The 21336-nt window shown below is 39.2% G+C and overlaps 1 protein-coding gene across 3 annotated transcripts; it reads right to left on the bottom strand.

Annotated features, from left to right (window-relative positions):
* Nucleotides 1-1673: 1673 nt before the first annotated feature.
* Nucleotides 1674-21336, bottom strand: slc7a2 (solute carrier family 7 member 2). 3 transcript variants are annotated; one of them, XM_061686242.1, is made up of 12 exons: nucleotides 21268-21336; nucleotides 13817-14194; nucleotides 13573-13728; nucleotides 12142-12307; nucleotides 11831-11967; nucleotides 10769-10991; nucleotides 9389-9528; nucleotides 6700-6802; nucleotides 5763-5977; nucleotides 5062-5228; nucleotides 4861-4969; nucleotides 1674-2369 (listed from the first exon to the last, which is right to left on the bottom strand). In XM_061686242.1, exons 2-12 carry the CDS (start codon nucleotides 14184-14186, stop codon nucleotides 2215-2217), a joined length of 1941 nt encoding a protein of 646 aa, XP_061542226.1. In that variant the 5' UTR covers nucleotides 14187-14194; nucleotides 21268-21336; the 3' UTR covers nucleotides 1674-2214. The 3 variants fall into 3 exon arrangements, with proteins under 3 accessions (XP_061542226.1, XP_061542227.1, XP_061542225.1); XM_061686243.1 differs by lacking the exons at nucleotides 9389-9528; nucleotides 21268-21336 and adding exons at nucleotides 9032-9168; nucleotides 15015-15440; XM_061686241.1 differs by lacking the exon at nucleotides 21268-21336 and adding an exon at nucleotides 15015-15436.

Genomic DNA, 21336 nt, shown 5'->3' with positions numbered 1-21336 from the left:
GGCTGGCAACCAGTTCAGGGTGTACCCCGCCTCCTGCCCGATGATAGCTGGGATAGGCTCCAGCACGCCCGTGACCCTAGTGAGGAGAAGCTGCTCATAAAATGGATGGATGGATGGATATTTTAAAACTTGTCCCACCAAGACAGGAACACCCTATCAGAGACTGTAGCGACAGAAGGCTGTCAATCACTTGCATGCACACACACAAGGGCACACACACATAGATCACCAAAAGAACACTATGCCAGGTGGCAGCATCATGCTCTGAGGTGATTTTTCTTCAGCTAGAACTGGGCCTTAGTTAAGATGGAAGGAATTATTGCCAAATACCAATGAGTGTTAGAATAAAACCTTCGGGTAGGTGTGCGCGCTGCGAGTGGTTGTTTCTGAAGATAGTCACATCCCTATAAGATGGTGTGCAAATTTTCAGTTACAGCTTTTTGGTAACATAATGGTCAGAAGGGTTTTGAAATTATTTTTGACTAATTTTTTGATAGCATGAAAACCTGGCATTTGAACATTTTATAATTAATTTGTTGATTCTTCTGTCCATTGGAGCAGAAAATCTAAACAATAAGAATAAAAATGTAAAAATACAGCTGTCTCCAAGCTGGCCAGAAGGTGAACCCATCTCACTTACATTTAGCATCCCTTAATGCAGTGTTTCCCAACATTTATTGAGAAAAGGCACACCACACACAGCACACCACCAAATAAAAATCTCACAAGTCTGAATAGTAAAACAATGATGATCTCATCTCAGTGTGCTCACAAATGGACTTAGTGTGATATCTGGGCCTGTTTAATTGAACACAAATCTGGTATATTCTCAGGAAGGCATAACCTATTCTGTTGTATGAATGGCAACAGGTGGATACATCGTTTTTTTATGTTGTTAATGATAACTTTTCAGGCAAATTAAAAATTGGATAATATCCTGCGGCACCCCTGATGATATCTCAGCACCCTTATTGGGAATCAATGCCTTAATGTACAGGTTTGGCGATTTGTGGAATGACTAGTGCCAGATCACTGCGGATGCTACATCAACATGTTTTTTTATACCACAACAACTTGGTAGATGCCATGCAACTGGCAGCGCAACGCAGGCAACCATTAAGAAAACAATACAGAAATCTAAAAGCCAAGAGAAACAGATTTATAAACTCTGCATCAGACTGTTTAATTCCCTTCACATTTAATAAAGCTATACAAGCTGAATAAAGACAATGCATTCCAGATATTTGGGAAACATATTTAATTTAGTCTGCATTAGTAGTGTACAGTATTAAAGCCCAGTTTGTGATACTGTGATAACAAATTGAACACACATACTTACTGTAAGAATTTGTTGTCAAATAACATCATTTATTCAGACTGTAACAGTTGAAACATTATACATATTCTTCAGAAAGGCAGCTAAATAAGACCCTTTGTGACAGCAGCTGAGAATACAAGGACTATTTATCGTTACAAGACACTAACAGGCACCTTGTCCCCCTTCTGGTATTTCAAGAATCAAAGCAACAAACAAAGGCCTTCTAAAATAAGACTGCAAATCACACCAAACCACGATCATCAGTCACCACATTAGGTACACCTGAATACTGTAATGATGTGTAATGCAAGAGCTGTATCAATAAATCTGAATTTGCAGAGATACAAATGTTCAGTTTGGATGGTCATTGTCAGAGAGATATTGCTTTAATGTGTTTTGGTGGTTTTAGTTTGCAGTGGTGCTGCTTTAGTTTGTGCAAGTGTACCTAATTGTTGTTACAAAAGCCTAAAAATAAAATACACCATTAAATGAAGACAGGAATTTTAAAAAAAGTTTAAAAAGTCAATCTGCTTATAATGATACGTTAAATCTCTAACGTAACGTCCATAGTAAAAAAAAAAACATTTTTTAAATCTCAGTCTTCTTCTGACTGCTTTAGTCTGCGGGAAAGTCACTCTCCAGTGTGTTACCTGTCCTTTCCATTGTGCTCTAAACACAATGTCTCATTGCAGTGTGTGTGTTCCATCACAGTGAAAGAGATCAGAATAGAGCAACTCCTCATCACACAAAATACTGACATGGCTTTCACAGACTGAATGTAGCGAGGACCACGTTGGCGAAGCTGTTTCTACAAGTTACTCAAGGCTTACGGTAGTTACATGTGTGTTGGGCCTGCGATTCACCTCACAGTCTATTAGCAGTAAAATTGAGTAACCTTAAAACTGACTGGTCTTCTCTGGGCAGATGAACTGCTCCTGTTCCTTCTCTACTGCTGCCGAGCCAGCCTGCTTGGCACTGCTGCTGTTGCCCTGGAGAAGGCGCCGGCGCTCCACACTGTGCCACATGCCGTAACTGAAGTAGATCAAGAAGCCTGAGAGAGGTGTGCGGATACAGAAAGGTAACATTACTGGGTTGGCCAAGGCATAAGCAAACTAAAAACTTGCTTGTGGCCTCCCAAAGACAATTGAGAGTCAACACAGCCTGGAGCAGTATTAGATTTATTATTATTATTACTTTTTACTTTTGAAAAAGTATTGAGGAAAAACACAGTAATATAAAAAGGTTTTTTTATTGCTCATTTTCATTAGACTACTGAGCTGTATTTTAAGGCTCGTTTTGTATTTCTCAATTTTATATGATGGAGGTTGTTTTTTATAATCCTGTAAGGTCACCTTGATTGACATGGAAGGCACCCACTCATTATTATTATTATTATTATCCATTCTCAACAATGATAATCCTGGTTAGAGTCGCGGGGCGCTGGAGCCGATCCCATGTGACTTCGGGCGAAAGGTGGACTACACCCTGAATTGGTCGCCAGTCAGTAGCTGGGCACATATTATCCATCCATTTTCTGAGCCGCTTCTCCTCACTAGGGTCGCGGGCGTGCCGGAGCCTATCCCAGCTATCATCGGGCAGGAGGCGGGGTACACCCTGAACTGGTTGCCAGCCAATCGCAGGGCACATACAAACAAACAACCATTCGCACTCACATTCACACCTACGGCAATTTAGAGTCTCCAATTCTTGCATGTTTTTGAGATGTGGGAGGAAACCGGAGTACCCGGAGAAAACCCACGCAGGCACGGGGAGAATATGCAAACTCCACACAGGCGGGGCCGGGGATTGAACTCGGGTCCTCAGAACTGTGAGGCTGACGCTCTAACCAGTCGCCCACCGTGCCCCGGCACATATTATTATTATTATTATTATTATTATTATTATTATTATTATTATTATTATTATTATTATTATTATTATTATTAATAGGCAGCACGGAGTTTGCATATTCTCCCCGTGCCTGCGTGGGTTTTCTCCAGGTACTCTGGTTCCCTCCTACATCCCAAAAACATGCATGGTTAGGTTCATTGAAGACTCTAAATTCCACGTAGGTGTGAATGTGAGTACAAATGGTTGTTTGTTTCTATGTGCCCTGCGATTGGCTGGCGACCAGTTCAGGGTGTACCCCACCTCTCGCCCGAAGATAGCTGGGATAGGCTCCAGCACGCCCGCGACCCTTGTGAGGATAAGCGGTGTAGAAAATGGATGGATGGATGATGATGATGATGAGGATGATGATTATTGTACCACTCAAGATTTTACCTGTTGTTAGACTTCGTTGTTTTTGTACGACAGATAATTTTTTCCCAAATGGCTCTTGCAATTTTTTTGAAACAAAAAATAATAAACCAAGAGCACACTTTTATAGTAAATGCATTGTATATTGGTTTATTTATTTTATTTTAGTTTAGATATTTTTTTACATTTAGTAGGCCCAAACAATATTCAGTGTACCAGTTAAATGCTTGTCACTTGGAATGTTGTGCAAATCAATCCCAGGCCTATCTTGGAGTGGAACACTTCTGAAATAGGTTTTTATTGGGTGTATGAATGACCAATGGTCAATATTATTCGCAGAAATAGAAAGCCCCCAAATAAAATTTTGCTCAGGGACCATGTAGGCATCTCGACCCTGGCCTTTCTCATGTTGTCCTTGAGCCTGTGTTGGTTCTCTGCAGCCACATACAGTACAGTCAAGACAAATCTCATTTGCAGTCAACATACTGTATTTTTGGAGTATAATATGCCACAGAACATTGGGATTCTGAAAGGAAATTCAATATTTTTTAACAACTCCAGAAGGATAGTCTCCATTACACCCCTGACGATGATTCTGATTAGTGGTATGGTAAACGGATGGATTTATATTGAATAAATTATAAATTATTAAATTATTATTATTATAATGACTCCTTGAAGTCTCGGCGCCCTTTGCACAATGGTCATTGCACCGGACTATTGCAATATTAGTCATTCGAACTGCTCTAAGTGCTAGAGGACTCTGCACCTTTTGCACACTTGTTTAAAAAAAAAAAAGTACCGGCATTACCAGAGAACTAGCAACCCTTTATTGCTCAGTGACTGTTTTTTTTTTTTTTTTTGTCAATGTCTTTATGTCTCAAAAGTGTTCTCTGTCAATTGACTGTCTGTTGTCGTACTAGAGCGGCTCCAACTACCGGAGACAAATTCCTTGTGTGTTTTTTTGGACATACTTGGCAAATAAAGATGATTCTGATTCTGATTCTGAATAACATGAAGACGGGGTGCCATATCTGCATCATAACTTCTATGTAAAGACATGGCTTGAGGACTGGAAGATGAAATTCAGATAAACATCTGTAATCGCTTGTCTCATATTCTTCTTTTGATGTCAAACACAAATGTTTTTGGTCTCCAGCAAAAATAAACCAATTGACAATACTATTTAAATACTTTTGTAAGAGAGAGTAAGAGAAATCCTTTCTCTGACACTATCTGTCTCCAAATGATAACTATATTTTAACAGACAACTTCGGACTTACCTAGCGCCATCCACACGGAAAAACGTATCCAGGTGTCTCCACTCAGTTGAACCATGAGGTAAATATTAACAAATATGCTGAGGATAGGCAGAAAGGGCAAAAGGGGGACCTGTGGTGACAACAGACACACACTCACACAATTATTATGAGCTTTTGTTGTGTTCATCAACCTCAGTCTGTTTCCAGACGTGTAGTACATACCATGAAGGAAACCTTCTGAGTGGTCTGAGGCTGTCTGCAGATCATTACGACGCAGCCACCAAAGACAAGGAGACACACAGACAGTGATGCCAGGATCCACACTTCTATATCAATGATGGAGTCGATGTGGTAAGTGGTCAGATAGCTGATCACACATGTCAGCAGCACTGTGTTTGGACAACAAATATACATGCAAACACTTAATTCTGGCTCATTAAAGTATATCTTTTATTTGTCAATGGTGAGTCGAGCATTCACATTAATTTTATCTAAGATATGGTATCCTATTCCTAGTATATGGTGGGATGCAAAAAAACACTTTGGCAACTGTACTTATTAGCGTTCCTCTTTATCTTTAGTCCCCATAGACTATACTATAATTATGAAATTACATACAATAACACGTAAATAATAAAATAACACACAGTAACTTGGTTGTATGCTATCTTAGATCATAGCACTTACTGAGTGTCAGGCAGATTGGTTTGATGCAATCCCCTGTGTATTAATCAACATTATACAGAATGGTCATCTTTTTCTTTCGTTGGCACTTAGTGACAACATTTGTCAGTAGTAACACTGAATCTCAGAGGTTATTGCCATTACTAGATACAGGTTGCAATTGCGAGTCAGTGCTTTGATCTGAACCCTGGATCTCCTGTTTGTTAATGTCAAATACTGTAGATGATAAGATGGCTCACCTAGCACACAAATGGAAATGCTGACCACGCTAGATGAATGCTCAGAGGGAGAGGCAGGTGGGTGCAGGACTGCTAGCAGAACTGAGCCTTCTGTTTTTAGGGTGTTGAGGTGGGACTCAGATTCGGTCAGTTCAGACTCGCACTCCTCAGAGGACAGATAGTCCCTTTTACAGCCACCTCCCCTTTTCCCCTCCAAAGCTCCATCTGGCTGGTACCTGGAAGTGAATGTTTATTAGCTGGGCAGAACAACATCAAAATGACACTTCACCAAGAAAGAGGCATTTTACCAAAACAAAATCAATAATTTTAAATGATTTTGACTGAAACTCTCAAACAAGGTTCTACTTCTAAAGGCCTCCTGGGTGTTATGTATGGCTGTACTGAATTGTTTTGTTGGAATGTTGGATACCTTTGGACAACGAGGGAAATCCTTAGCATTGCCTTTAGAGAAACCAATAGTTAACATTACACAACGCAAATTTTAAGTTCATAGGACACGTTGAGTGCGACTGGCTGGCGAGCAGTCCTGGGTGTACACTGCCCCTCGCCTAAAGATAGCTGCAGCTCACAAGTGACCCTAATGAGGGCAAGTGGTATAAAATGTGTGGGACGAGTGTATAATTGACAGGGAAGATCAACACGCTAAACTAAAAGTGTCAACCTAATTTAACACAGACATGAATTACTGTTGTGATAACGACATTTAAGGTGATGGTTTTTAACAAGAGTAAGAACAGTTAACATACACATTTTACTGTATATAGTAAAACACTCCGACAGCCACTTCACATTCATGCAATGGTCACATTCACAGCGCTTACATCATAAATTACACTTTATAGAAATGGGTAATCATAACTGTGGCTTGTCAAGCAAAAAAAAAAAAATGGTACAAAAATACCAGGTTTGTTGTTGTTTACAGTGTGAATGTACCCACCTGAGAATCAGTACACACACAGCAACCAGTGAGTAGGCCAGCAGAGTTCCAATAGACATCATGTCGACCAGCGCTTTGAGGTCAAACAGGAAAGCCATGATGGCTAAACAGCAAGCAAAGACACCATAATGCATTTAACATAAAAGGCATACTAATTTTATCAAAACACACCACCAACACTTGGACTTGCGCAAACTCAAACCTTTCCCGAAAGGAGATGGCAGCAGATTATACCAAACACACAGATCCAACAAAGCCATATACAGTATGTTTGCAGGCATAGTTCATGCAGTCATTTCCACACCAAACTAGCCATATATTTCCTTCAGCTGATAAACCAGCAGGCATCATCTCCATACTGAGTTTTGTGTGATGTGACACCGTGGTGCTGCTCACAGCTCCCTCTCTTGTGTCCCAGCAGCTGACTACAGTATGGAGCTGATCTCAGCTGCTCCGCCCAATTCTGCTTCTTTGTGCAACGTCATGTCAAAACATAAAAGCGCAATTCGTAAAGTTGTTTTATATGCCAACATGACACAACTATGTACTGTTTATCAAACCTACATCCTACTGAGCAGGAGGTCTGTAGCAGTAGTCGTAGTTAGCGTTTTTGGAAGTGAGCAAAAAGTTTCTGTTGTTTTTTTTTTTTATCTGAAGTTGAAAAAACTGCAGATTAATTGTTTGCTACCAATATAATGATCAAGAATCGAAAATATTGTTAGTCACAAGTTAAGGTCTTAAGCAGACCAAGAGAAGTTCATCCATGCTTTTATCTCAAGTAGACTTGACTATTGTAATGGTCTTCTGACTGGACTCCCCAAAAAGAGCATTAAACAGCTGCAGCTCATTCAAAATGCTGCGGCTCGGGTTCTGACCAGAACAAAGAGGTCAGAGCATATTACTCCAATTCTAAAGTCTTTACACCGACTTACAGTCATCTTTAGAATAGATTTTAAAGTTCTGCTACTGGTCTATAAATCACTAACCAGTTTAAGTCCTGAATACATGAATGAAATTCAAATGGAATATAAACCCAGTATGGCTCTGAGATCGACAGACTCAGGTCAAATAGTGGAGCACAGAGTCCAAAGCAAACATGGTGAAGTAGCATTTAGCTATTATGCTACACAGAGACGGAATAAGCTGCCAACAGAAGTGACGTCAGCCCCAAGTGTGCATGTTTTTAAGTCCAGGTTAAAAACTCTTCTTTTTTTCCCCTGCTTTTGAGAGCATTTCCACTTTTAAATGATATTTCTTGTACTGTATGCTGTTTTAATTGTATTTTCATTTTTTTTCTCTTTGTTTTAAAGGTTTATAGGCTGTTTTTTTCTTTGTTTTTAAATGCTTTTAATCATGTAAAGCACATTGAGTTACCTTGTGCATGAAATGCGCTATATTAATAAATTTGCTTTGCTTTACTGCAAGGTAAGCAAACTATTTATCTTAGAGCACACCCAACAGTGATGTCCCAGCAACAAAAATATATATATAATAATATAAAAATAATAAAATTTATTAGAACACATTATAGTGTTACTGTTATTACTAAAAACTACACATTATTTAGGTTACCACAATAATTTTATAAATGTATTTTTGGGGGGGGATTATAAAACAGCTAAACAGCTGAACATATTTTTGTATTTCCCCAATGAAAACCATATATTCCCAGATTTTGGAAAAAATATTTAAAACACAAAGACACAAAAAGAAAAGCAAATAAAAGATAAAATTTGGGGAGTCATTGGACAGTAACAATTTGTGTAACTCAAAAAGACATTATTTACTAATTTTGTGACAGCTGCTGATCTTATTTAATTGTATAGGCATAATGCTTTCAATGAGAAGGCTACTTGAGTGAAAATCCTATTACCGGTGAAGAAAATAAGTACTATAAATTTATCCATCCATCCATCTTCTATACCGCTAATCCTCATTAAGTTGCGGGTGAGCTGATGCGTGTGAGCTGGTGCGTGTGAGCGCGCGGTATACCAAAATCCCCAAAAAGGTCCAGTGATTTTTCGTCTATTAATTTTTATCATATCATATGAATATATATATATATATATATACAACAAAACTATATCCAAGTGAGATACCTGGAGCTGCCTCAGCTTTTATTTTGTAAAAACCGAAAAAGGCCAGAATGGTCTTCTCTTGGCCAGCTCACTTGACTTATAAATAAAAAAAAATATTTTCACATGCACTTCAGCAAACGATCACGAACTTGAACATGCAACCATCACCACCAACACTGCGTGACGATTCGCAGCCAAACAAATTCCACACCACAAGCCCGTACAACAGGCCGCTCCCTGTCTTGGCTGCTTACCCGCAGTGGTACCTGCCGCCATGGTGGCAGCCACAGGTGACTGCCGCTTACTCACTTTGGACATAAATTTGAACAGAATGCCATCTCGTGCCATGGCAAAGAGAATGCGTGGTAGGGGGAACATGGCGCCCAACAGACTATGGAAAAGAGGGTTCATGGTTAAGTGAAGAGCACTGTGGAAAGGACACATTTCACCTGCACAACTGTGAAAGCACACATGTACATGCCAGGATGATGGTAATGATGGCTAATGATTTGAATCAGAAATTGTTCGAATGGGTAGCTATGAGTTTTCGATGTTGGGCAGTGTCTTTCATAGTTGATTGGTGAAGAAGCTTGACGCTCTCCGGCTCTCACCTGCTACGACACCGGAGCTCATAGTGGCAATAAGGGGGGTCTTCGTTTTAGGATTGATTCGGGCTAAGGCTTTGAAAAGCACCCCATCCGCTGCCATAGCATAGATTACACGAGGCATAGGGAAAATGGAGCCCAGCAGACTGCATGAGACAGCAAAGACATGCAAGCCCAACACATTAGTCAAGACACCCCAAAACACATGCGTACACACAGCAAACACAATCACATTTTAACAGCTTCAAAGTGGGAGGATGTGCCTTTCTTTTCTGGTGGGGCATTGTCTATTGTACAAATAACACCAATTGGGCATTTTCCAATTGGATATGATTTCATCCACCAAAGAAAGTCCAAATTGGTTCTATTCTTACAATGTTCTTTAGTTGTTTAGAGATCACAGCAATTTGTGCTTTAAAACAACAACTATTAATCAATTACATGGAGCACAAACAAAACAGCAACTTGTTGCATTGTAAAATCGGCAATGGCCAGATATTAGCGCAAATAGCATACCATGGCCAAAATGTCAGTCAATCAATACAAGTTAAATTTGATGGCTTTAATATTAACTGGAAAAACAATGAATGGGAATTAATTAAAATAAATATAAACTTTCAGAGAAGAAAGGCACAATGGGCTCCAGACTTGTTTTCCATTTTGATGCTATGACTTTTTATCTGGACACACAAATTTTTCTTTTATTCATTATCCATTGCTTTATCTTGAATTGAATGAGTGACAATTTAATTTTGATGACAGCTGAGGGGTGTTGAGTGTTTTACTTGTACATTCGCCCATTGCTCGACCTACTTTCTACTGTCGTAAAACAACATTCGAACCAACATTTGCATGTGAAATGCATAGTTTGATCTATGGTGTAAGTGTGTCTAACATCCAGTATTATTCAATGTGATCCGCTTCTCATGACTGAGATTAGATTCTACTTGTGACATTAGTACATCCATCCATCCATCCATCCATTTTCTGAGCCGCTTCTCCTCACTAGGGTCGCGGGAGTGCTGGAGCCTATCCCAGTTATCATCGGGCAGGAGGCGGGGTACACCCTGAACTGGTTGCCAGCCAATCGCAGACATTAGTACATTATAAATGAAAATAAAATACTTAAAATTGTTCATATTCAACATAAACAGTCTGGAGCCTAATCCATACAATCATTTGAGACAAATGATTGGCCAATTATATTTCAAACAGTCATTTACAAAGCGATGCAGATATTTGAAAAAAGAAGCCCTTCAACCACAATATCCCATTTAGAAGAAAAAAACCCAAAAACATTTCAATAGCAGGACTGTAAGCATGTACAATTAGAAATATTTGTATCCACTGCAAATTTATGACATTGTTTCTCAGTCAGTTGGTTACCTGGTAGACAGGGCACAGAGCGAACCTACAGCGACCACATATTTGGCAGGGCTCCATCCCACATATTCAAAAGCCATGGGCAGAGGGCTTTTCTCATCCAACAGGTAGTAAGGCATCATGAGTGTGAGTGCGGCCGAAACACCAAAGTACGCCAGGAAACACACAGTAAGTGATATCACAATACCGATGGGAATGGCTCTCTGAGGGTTCTTCACCTCCTCACCTGCAGTGGTAAAGAAGAAAAAATACTGTACTGTAGTGCCTCTATGAAGGGGTGATGAATTAATTTTTGTCACGGTCCACACCATAGTTATGGTTTCCCTCAGAAGAAACCCACATAAATATAAAGTCACCGCACCATATTATTTTATATACACAATTGCTGTGGCAATTGATTGTCACACATATTGTTAACAACAAATTTAACTTGAAATCAGAAGTCATGCAAAATTGTGGCACACAAATATTAAGTATTCAACTGTTGTTTACTTTATGTTAAAGAGGAATTTGATGGAAAAAAATGTTTTTTAATATCTGTTGAAAGTGAAGTGCAATTACATTAAAAGAACAAACCTATTTTGCAAGAAACATGAAGGAGACACTTTAATTGCTTTAGTTGGCAACATAAAGTGTGCGGCAGGCCAGATCTGGCCCCGGGGCTGTATAGTATTGTAAAATTTTTTTTTCGTTCCGGTTTCTATTTCAACATTATAAGCTTGACGAACAATAAAAAAATGATTTATGATTGATTATGCAACTTGGAGTGGGGGGGGGGGGGGCACTTAATTACACTTAATATGTTTCTGGGCATAGTTCATAGTTTAAATGGAAAACTAAGGACAACTATGCTCTTGCACAGTGAGCCTCCCAAAACTGCACCCTAGGAATTGTGCGACAATTGTATTTATACACAGTACATTTACAATGTATATATTATTCTGTATTAAATAGAAACTACATATCAAAAGGACAAAAAACGAGACATCTCCTACGCATCTCCAGCTCAACATGGATGAACTTTGTTGAGACCAACAAATTACAACCATGAGGCCGAGCTCATACCTGTAGTTGCTATGCAGTCAAAGCCGACAAAAGCATAGAAGCAGGTGGCGGCTCCTGCTAATGTCCCACTGAAACCGTATGGCATGAATCCTCCAGCTCCATAATCACTGCTCACGTTGCCCATGACTGATAAGTCCCTAAAATAGCAGTACTGTCATGTCATCATATATGATCAAATGGACAGGGTACTGTGCAATACTTTAAAAAAAAAAAAAAAAAAAAAACCCTGTTAAGGGAAACGATTATGGAATCCTTATTGGTATTTAAAGTCAAATAAAAAATTTTTTAGAACTGTAAATTAAAATAATTACCTGGCAACTATTGTGACATTTACTAGAGATTCTTCTGTTATCTTCCAGTTGTTTGTGTCTCCTTTGACAAAGCCAGAGATGATGACGAAGAGGAGTACGAGCACATTGACAGAGGTGAAGACTTTATTGACCCAGGCTGACTCCTTCACCCCAAATGACAGGAGTCCTGCATAAGCACAAATTCGATGAGCACAAAAACTACAAATTTAAATTAAGAGTTAGCCATCTGGCTTTGCATCCATTGCTATTGCACTCAGTCACAAAGGTTGAATCAAGGCAACTGTCCAGTTGCCTTGATTGAACCTTTGCGGATTTCCATGACTTGGATGACTGAGAATTGCACTTAGGTGATGGGTATTGATATCCAAAAATGTAGTTTTTGTGGAGTCTCCAGTCTAAACAACCAATTTTATGCTTGGGGTGCTGTGAGGGGGAGACAAGTGAAGACCATTCTAAGGACTCATGAGTGTGACAGGGAACCTAGAAAGTATTATTTTTAATTTGTGACATTGGAAGGCTCTAAGTCCTTAGCACTGCCCCTGATTTCAATTGTATGTAACTAGCTTCTCGTTTTTTAGTTGAATGTTTATGGGAGGGTATTACTGCATAAATACCAGCAGATACACTGGTTCGTGCTGCCTTTTGTGCAGACAGCGCATGTTTAATTTCTGGCCAGTACCCCAATATTAATAGTACCCCCCGGGCTGATCACAAGACCAGATGTGAAAATGAGTACGTTGGGTAAGAAAGGTCATCCGGTGTAAAAACCGCCGCACAAATCATGTCACTCGCAGGTGACCTTTTATGAGACAAGCCAAAAGTCACATAGAGGTCTTTGACGTTGGTGAGTCTGACGGTGAAGGTACGGTAGAGCCTGATAGTCATAAAGGAGGAATTTATTTCCTATCCTGAAGACTCATCAGTCTGAAACAACTGTTACTGATGAGTATTGTGACTATTCAACTGGCTGACTAGAGTTTTTATGAACAAGCACACAAAATGTCATTGGGCTACCGCTAACCAGTTCACAGCTGGAATTATGTGTCAATATTACGGTAGGGAACTGGGGAGTCTGCGAACACGACGAGATACAAATATGATTCTTGTGCCACATTACATTAATACACTTTTGGTGTTTCTGTATTAGTGTACATGATCTGATAGTTGAGAACAGAACATTCTGTCGTTCATAGTGGGATCAGTACAGCTGGTGCCGCCTCACAATTTGCAACAGTATCTGAGATATCCGCATGAACCAAAAATGGCATCTCTCGTCACTTTGCTCATTGATACAAAACATGCAAAATACAGTGAAAGGACTCATTGTTGGAAGTGTATTAGATAAACAGCTTTAATGGTACATACAAATATTAAAAATTATTGGAGTATGCCCAATACATTGTGGTCAGCATTAAATTTTTTTTGTCTTACCAGACAGCAGCAGAATCAGACAGACTGCAAAGAAGTCAGGGTACTGAGCCAGACCGGGAGAGTTCATGCTGAAGTAAGTTTTACAAAATATTTCTATGTGTCCTCCTGTCATTTCATCAAATGTTCCGCTCCAGGCTCGAGCTACTGAGGAGGTACCTGCATGTGACAAAAGTGAGGACAGAACATAAACAGGAACCAGGATCAACATACCACAAATATGTCAGTAATTGTGGCAGAAGCTCACCAATCACATAGGAGAGGATCAGGTTCCAACCCGTGATAAAGGCCCAGATCTCCCCTACAGTCACATAACTGTAAAGGTAAGCAGAACCGGTCTTTGGGACGCGAGCTCCAAACTCAGCATAACAAAGGCCAGCCATGACGGAGGCCAGGGCAGCAATGAGGAAGGAGATGACTATGCTGGGTCCAGAGTCTCCCTTGGCTACTTCTCCGGCCAGGACATAGACACCTGCACCCAGAGTGCTGCCCACTCCCAGGGCGATCAGGTCCACAGTTCCCAGGCAACGACAGAGCTTGGAGTCCTCCAAACTGTTAAGGTCAACCAACTTGCGGCGCACCAGGGAACGGCCAAATGACAGAACCTGTTCTAACATGTTGCCACCTGTTAACACAGAGAAGACTTTCTGAAAATATCTAAGCATGAATATTTGAACTATGCACTTCGATGTGTTGAAAAGCTCTTGCACCTTGCACCTCTTGAAATGCTGAAAGGTCAGTTTCATAACACAAAGACAGAACAAGGTGAGGCCAGTTTAGGAATGCTGCCAAGGTGTGTAGTGGGGTACTATTCATTGAGTGAGCATCCCCTTAGAAAACAATTGTTTGAAGTTATGGTGCAGATCAGACAATTCAAAGGACCACATTCACTAACAGAGCATGAATTCATCCGTATGACCCAGCAACTGCGTTCCAATATGGCTCAATAGAAATTACACTACCCCAGAAATAGAGTAACTGCAGGCTCTTTTTCCTATATTACCAAAGTGTAGAATAGAAACAGTTCCCTTAAAATAATACATAAATGAGTGCAATATTAAAAACAAAAATTAAATACCACCTCTTTCCAGTTAGAATAATAATTTTGCTTTAAGGGTTTTTTGAGCCAAATTTGGAATATTCATATATGAAGCCTGATAACCATCCAGCTGTGCATTTATTCCATTAGAGAATCATGAGAAATGGATTTTGGATGTGACAGCTCATTTCCATTATAATATCTACATTGTGTCACAGTGCAATACAATTCATGAAACCCGAAGACCATAAAGACCCAATTTTTTTCTTGTTTGTTTTACAATATTCTGTGGACTTTTTCCTTATTTTTCTAAAAAGATCCTGGTAAGGTTCTCAACACATGAAAACAGGCAAGATTGACCATTAAAAGTATTTATGATTATAGATGATCAGAAATATGCTCATACCTGTATGATTCAGGGAGAATAGCCCAAAATTCTGATTTAAAAAAAACAACACGTATCAAGATGTTTCTGCATGGAACTTTTGCTGGTCCAAAAAAAGTCAAGCTGGTGATCCTTCGAGCTGCAGCCTAAAGTTCTGACTGAACAGTGGGTTCCGCACTAATTCACCTCCCTAACTGCAAAGTGCTGAGCAGGATTTTTACTCCTCCCCTCTGTCCTCAGTACTCCTTCATAGTATCTGCCCAGCCTTGCCCCTGGGGAGAGATGTCCCCTTTCCTCAATTTCTTGCTTGTCATTTGGCATAAATGCAACAAAAGTTGTTAAAATCTGGCATTATACAGCAGAGGGAAAAGACGGACCTGTTATATTGGATAAGATGGTGTTTAAAACCCACTGAGGCCAAAACAGGCCAACTGCCCAGGTGTAGATGCTCAGCAAGCACTGATAAATGGTTAAGCAACTGACATTGACAAGCAATGTGGCAAACACATATGTTTACCCACTGCAGGCGAGAGGAGTGCTGCTAAAAGCATAGTTGCTGATTGGTCACTGACGGATGCACGAGCAACAGTAAGTGTGTGTGTGTGTGTGTGTGTGTGGGAGAGGGGGGTGGGGGTTACCTCTCCTAATGGATGACAGCTATTGCTCAATGTTTTCTGAGCTATTGGACCCATGGATTTGAATCAATATTCTAGCTCACCAGGGTCATATCAGGGGAAACAAATCTTGGTCATATCAGGGGAAACAAAACTTCAGATGTACATCACAACTCTTGAGAGGAGGGGACATGTTAATCCCCCGCCACTCCACCCCTCATCTGATACAACTGATATCCAGCAATTGAGGTTAGCAGTGAATATTTCTGCCCAAAAAAAAAACCCAGCTCAAACCAGCTTAGAACCTCAGTGGCAAGGTGGCAGCTGGCCTCCAGAGACACCATCCGAGCTAGAGACCAAAGACCAAATGACAACCTGCTCTCTCTGAGTTTGTCCATCCTCTCACACCTGAATCACACCACTCCTTGGCTGCAGGGACCTGTGACATGCATACTGATGTTAATGTCTTTTACACACACACACGGACACACACGCGCACATGCACACATGTTTTTTTTTTTTTTAATTTGTTTTCTGAAGTGTAAAAGTGTTTTCGGCCTTTGTTAATTTGTTTTCTGAAATGTAAAAGTGTTTTGGCTTTTGTTAATTTGTTTTCTGAAATGTAAAAGTGCTTCAAAATTCGTTATTGTTTTGCACTTCCAGGCCACCATACAATTGTGTAAGCTCAAAGGCTTAAATAAATCTAACAAATATTTGTTGTTGTTATTGAAAATGTTATTGAAAAACAGAAAGTCATCCATTGTATGTCAAATATAGCTGTTAATTATTAAATTAAATTGGTCACATCGGTCACAAGCCACATCCTTCCGAAAAGTATGCACTGTATAAAGATAATACTTTCATTCATTCATTTTCCACACTGCTTATCCTCACTAGGGTCGCAGGCGTGCTGGAGTCTATCCCAGCTATCTCCGGGCGAGAGGCGGGGTACACCCTGAACTGGACACCAGCCAATCGCAGGGCACATATAAACAAACAACCATTCGCACTCACATTCACACCTATGAGCAAGTTCGAATTTTTGGGATGTGGGAGGAAACTGGAGTTTCCGGAGAAAACCCACAGACGGGGAGAACATACAAACTCCACACAGAAGAGGCCGTATTTTGAACCCTGGTCCTCAGAACTGTGAGGCAGATGTGCTAACCAGTTGTCCACCAGATAATACTTCATAAAGATAATAAAATGTCATGTTTTCAGTTTGAGTTGTTTTTGTTTTCTCATCAAAGTGTGTGTATATATATATATATATATATATATATATATATATATATATATATATATATATATATATATATATATATATATAAACAGTGGGAAAACAGTGTTGCAGATATTACAGCATGGAAATTGTCACCCACATGTAAGACTCTGTTACCAGGGAACGATTAGAAAGCAACCCCCTGCTCCGTCTATTTCATTGTTGACTTGCACTAATTGTGTGAAGCCAATTGAATTCATTTGCCCACCAATGGCTGAGTGACCTAGCTTCGAAAATGTTGATATGGTCAACAGATTGAGTGGTGTTTGCCTTGTGGACGCAGGACTGCTCGCTCCAATTAACACTGGCTTCACCAGGAAATGCTTGAGTGAACAACAGCTCTGAATATTTTAAGAAAAAGATAAAAAACAGTAAAAAAAAAAAAAAAAAAAAAGGCATCATGCACCACATCCAGTATTTCACACCCCACCATATGCATGTGAATCATCACATCCTCACAGATTTGCATTATTTGGTCTCTTGGCCTCTTGTTATTGGCCTCTTGGCCTCTTGTTGGCCTCTTGTTATTAAGAAGTAGCTGCCTTATACACTAGCTTCCAACAGTATTGGTACAGTGAAGCCAATAATTTTACTTTTGCTATAGACTGAAAACATTTGGATTCAACATAAAAAATGAATGACACAAAAGATCAACATTTCATCTTTTAGTTACAGGTACTTACGTAAATATTAACTCAAAAGTGCTACTACATATCTGTAAGTTTTACAGAGCTTTAAAAAATATTGTACATTGGCCACAGTATAAAAAGCTACAAGTTATAAATAAAAAGTGCATAGTGCATATTAGAGTCATTACAAATGGTCACAGATCTGGTTGGTCCTAATCCATGCTTTCAGATGCTTCTTAAATGTTATGAAGCTGGAAGATTCTCTGATTAAGGTTTGAGCTGGACCTTACCACAGCTGACTTAGGCCAAGAGGTGGGGTACACCCTGAACTGGTTGGCACCCAATCGCAGTTCCAATGCATCTATTATCACAAGAATAAAAACATACTGGTAAATTAAGACCTTCACCTCAGCTATCTATCTGTATATTGTGCAAATGGTCAAAAGCGTTGTGGTCTGTCAGTGTAGAGGTATAAATTACAAATGATAAGATTACATGCTGTGCTTCTTAAATTGGGGTCAATGGTAAAAAGTATATATATATATACATATAGCTTTTCAATATCAGCACTACATTACTTGTACTTACTTAACTTGATTCTCTATTTATTAAACAGGATGAGGCCTTATCTCTGCATTTGTTTTTCCTTAGGTCTACCTCAGTGCACTGCTGAATTATTTCCTGTCTGTATATAGGTCAGTTAGTCTTGGAGTCAGGGACAGGGCATAAATAAAATGAATGAACACAACATTTTTGAATAGGAAAATTAGCATTTAGCATTCGTAGCCTGTCTGATAAGTGAGTGAGTACTATCAACTATCAACACATTAAGGGGGTGTCTGCTTATTGTGCATCTACCCAACTGATACATGAAACAATAGCAAAACAAAAAACAAAAAAAAGATCACGTTCCAATACAAAGAATCTGAGCTGTATTTACGTGACTGCCGTAAATCTGTGGGGAGGCGTGTTAGACTAGGTGTTCGTAATTTCACGCACCAGCGCAAGGCGGCATATTTAAAAGTGGGAGGTCTGCACCGCTGTGGCAGAGAACACAGTCAACTTCAATCATGTCCAATCAAAGCGGCTATAATAATAATAATAATAATAATAATAATCATCATCATCATAATCATAATAATAATAGGTTCAGTTAATTGATTTCTACAATAATTCAGAGGGTTTGATGCCCGCTGTTAACATATTTATGAAAGGAATACGTCTGACATCCTGCACAAGTCCACGGAGCTCGTTATCTATATCTGTCTGTGCTCCGATCAAATTCACCAAAATCACGTTAACCCAGCAGTATATCTTGCGTTAAAAGTTAGTTGTGGTCTCAGCAGGGGTAGGTTTAGAGTTAGACCGACTTTCTGCTACCAAATTGTCACTGCACCGGGCACATGTCAAAGGACACATCTTTGTTGCGCCAGAACGCCCAGCTTGTTGCAGAACGGTCTGTCAAATTGGCAAACGTGCGCAGCGAGCCTTGCACGTGCACGAAAATCAGGATCTGCCAGTTTTTGCACTCCACGGCAGATGCAGTATCTATGAAAATAAAACTCTCTGTTTCTAATCCTCTACTGGGCTTCATTTTACTTTGTCAGACATCTGTAGGAACACCTATTGTTTACTGTAGGCTACATGCTCATTGCCTACACTTTTAAGAAAGTTTTTTTATAATGTCTAAAGAAATATCCAGTTTGTTTTTCAAGTGTGAGGGTATTAATATATTTCTGTTTAAAAGTGTGCATTTTTATAACTATGATATATTTCCACCCGTTTACAGTTGGCAGAGTTATTCTTCTGAACGACATTCTAGGACTACTCAGTATAAGTTTGCTAAAACAATAATCTGACTTTAAACTCCAAAGCGGCCCATGACAAAAAAATAACTGTATTTTGCAAATGGAGTTAGAAATGCTTGATTAAATGTTGGTCATGTCTGTTCAGGATTACCTCTAAAGCATTCAATAACCACCAAAATGGGGTTCTATGACATTACAACCTTGGGATAATTCAATATTTGTTTTAGGCTCTCACTCTACACTGTCAAAAATATTGTTCTTTCTTGACCTTTATACATGACTCAATAATTCCAATATCAACCTGTGATGCAACAAATATGAGTAATAAAACATCTGTTCTGACAACAAGATCAGACTGTTAATTAGCAGAAGTAATAATAATATAATTGCTTATCTCAACAGAGGTGAAGCATCTTACTGTAGTCATCATCTTATGTAATCAGAGCACAATTGAACTTTTCTCATGCATAGATGTCGAGCAGCAGGAGAGGGGATGAGCTTTGGCTGCCAGGCATCACAGTAGGTTAATCACTTCTGCTTAGTTTAACTGACTACTTTTATTGTTTTTCGTCTCTCTCTAGTGTCCTGAATCAGATCTCTGGTCTCCCAAGTGGTCCGCAAAACAATGCAGAATATGAAAGATTATATTTGAATACATGTTTCACTAGCCAGAGATTTTGGCAATAAAAATAGGACATAAACACGGCAGCTATAGTGTTTGTTTTTAACAATTTCTGTAATACAACTAAACACAACGAAAACTATACACTACTGTTGTGAATGTCCACAGTTGTTATGGTATAGATAAGCCATTTGTTACCATTAAATCATGAACAATGAATACGACCAATTAACGTCCAACTGCAAAATTACAGCTTTTATTGAACTGATTTCTTTATTGCTTAAAATAACAAATACACAAAAGTATATGTAACTGCATTATTTTTGTATTTCAATACAGTGCTATGAAAAGGTATTGTCTCCCTTCTCAATGTATTATTTTTTTGCTTAGTTGCCCCACTTTGTTTAAGATCATCAAACAAATGTAAATATCAGAAAAAAGATAACCCAAGTCAAGATAAAATGCCATTTTAAATGGTGATTTTATTCATTGAGGAGAAATAAAACTATGATTTTGAATGATATCAAAAAGCAGATGGTCGATTTTGCAGAGGTCAAATAAATAAAGTAAACAAATATTTTCAGTACTTTTCAGTCAATATGGAGGAGGTTGAGGAGAGCTTCCAGTGCACAAACTGTTTGCTTGCATAATTCATTCCTACTGTACATAAAATGCTAATCTTTAAATTCTAAGCCTGTCCAATTCCATCATCAGAAATGTACAGAATAGGCCTGTCATAGCAGTAGTTGATTCAGTTCTAGTTCAGTTCTAGTTCAGTTTCTAGTTATAAAATCTTTTCTGTTGAAATTTTGTACTGACCTACCCTTGACACATTTGGACCCCTTTTAGTCCCTTTTGTCGATTGTTTGTCTTGCTACTGTATGGCTGTAATTTATGAATATTGTTATCCTCTGGCTGTATCATATTTCATTTAACAATTGTATTTTATGTATTTAATTTTATTGTTTCATTGTACCCCAACGACAAAATCCTGAAAAGCAGATTCAGCAATGTTGTTTATCCAGTTCAGTGTAATGTGGAGTGCAATGACCTCTAAATTGGAGAAACCAAGCAGCCTTTACACAAAACACACGGCAGAACACGAGAACAGCTTTTTCAGGTCTAGGGTCAGCAGTTAATTTGTAGCACAAAAAGGGGGGACTTTCCCTTGAGGACAATAATGTACAAATTCTGGATAGGGAGGACTGTGTGAACAAAGCCATCTACAGTACGTCAAACCAGAAAGGCTCTCTGTAAACAGTGGAAGAGGTTTTTGCTCTCACCAATTGTCTACTTGCAACAATGTCTTTACATCTTACCCCCAAAGACAGTCTCATTCCACAGGAAAAGTGGTCACCAATGATCTGTTTGCCAACAGGCAGGTAAAT

The sequence above is a fragment of the Phycodurus eques genome, chromosome 9 (genome assembly GCF_024500275.1).
Source record: "Phycodurus eques isolate BA_2022a chromosome 9, UOR_Pequ_1.1, whole genome shotgun sequence".
NCBI classification, from domain to species: Eukaryota; Metazoa; Chordata; class Actinopteri; order Syngnathiformes; family Syngnathidae; genus Phycodurus; species Phycodurus eques.
The sequence above is the reverse complement of the archived record's forward strand: the minus strand, read 5'-3'. Positions and strand labels throughout refer to the sequence as shown.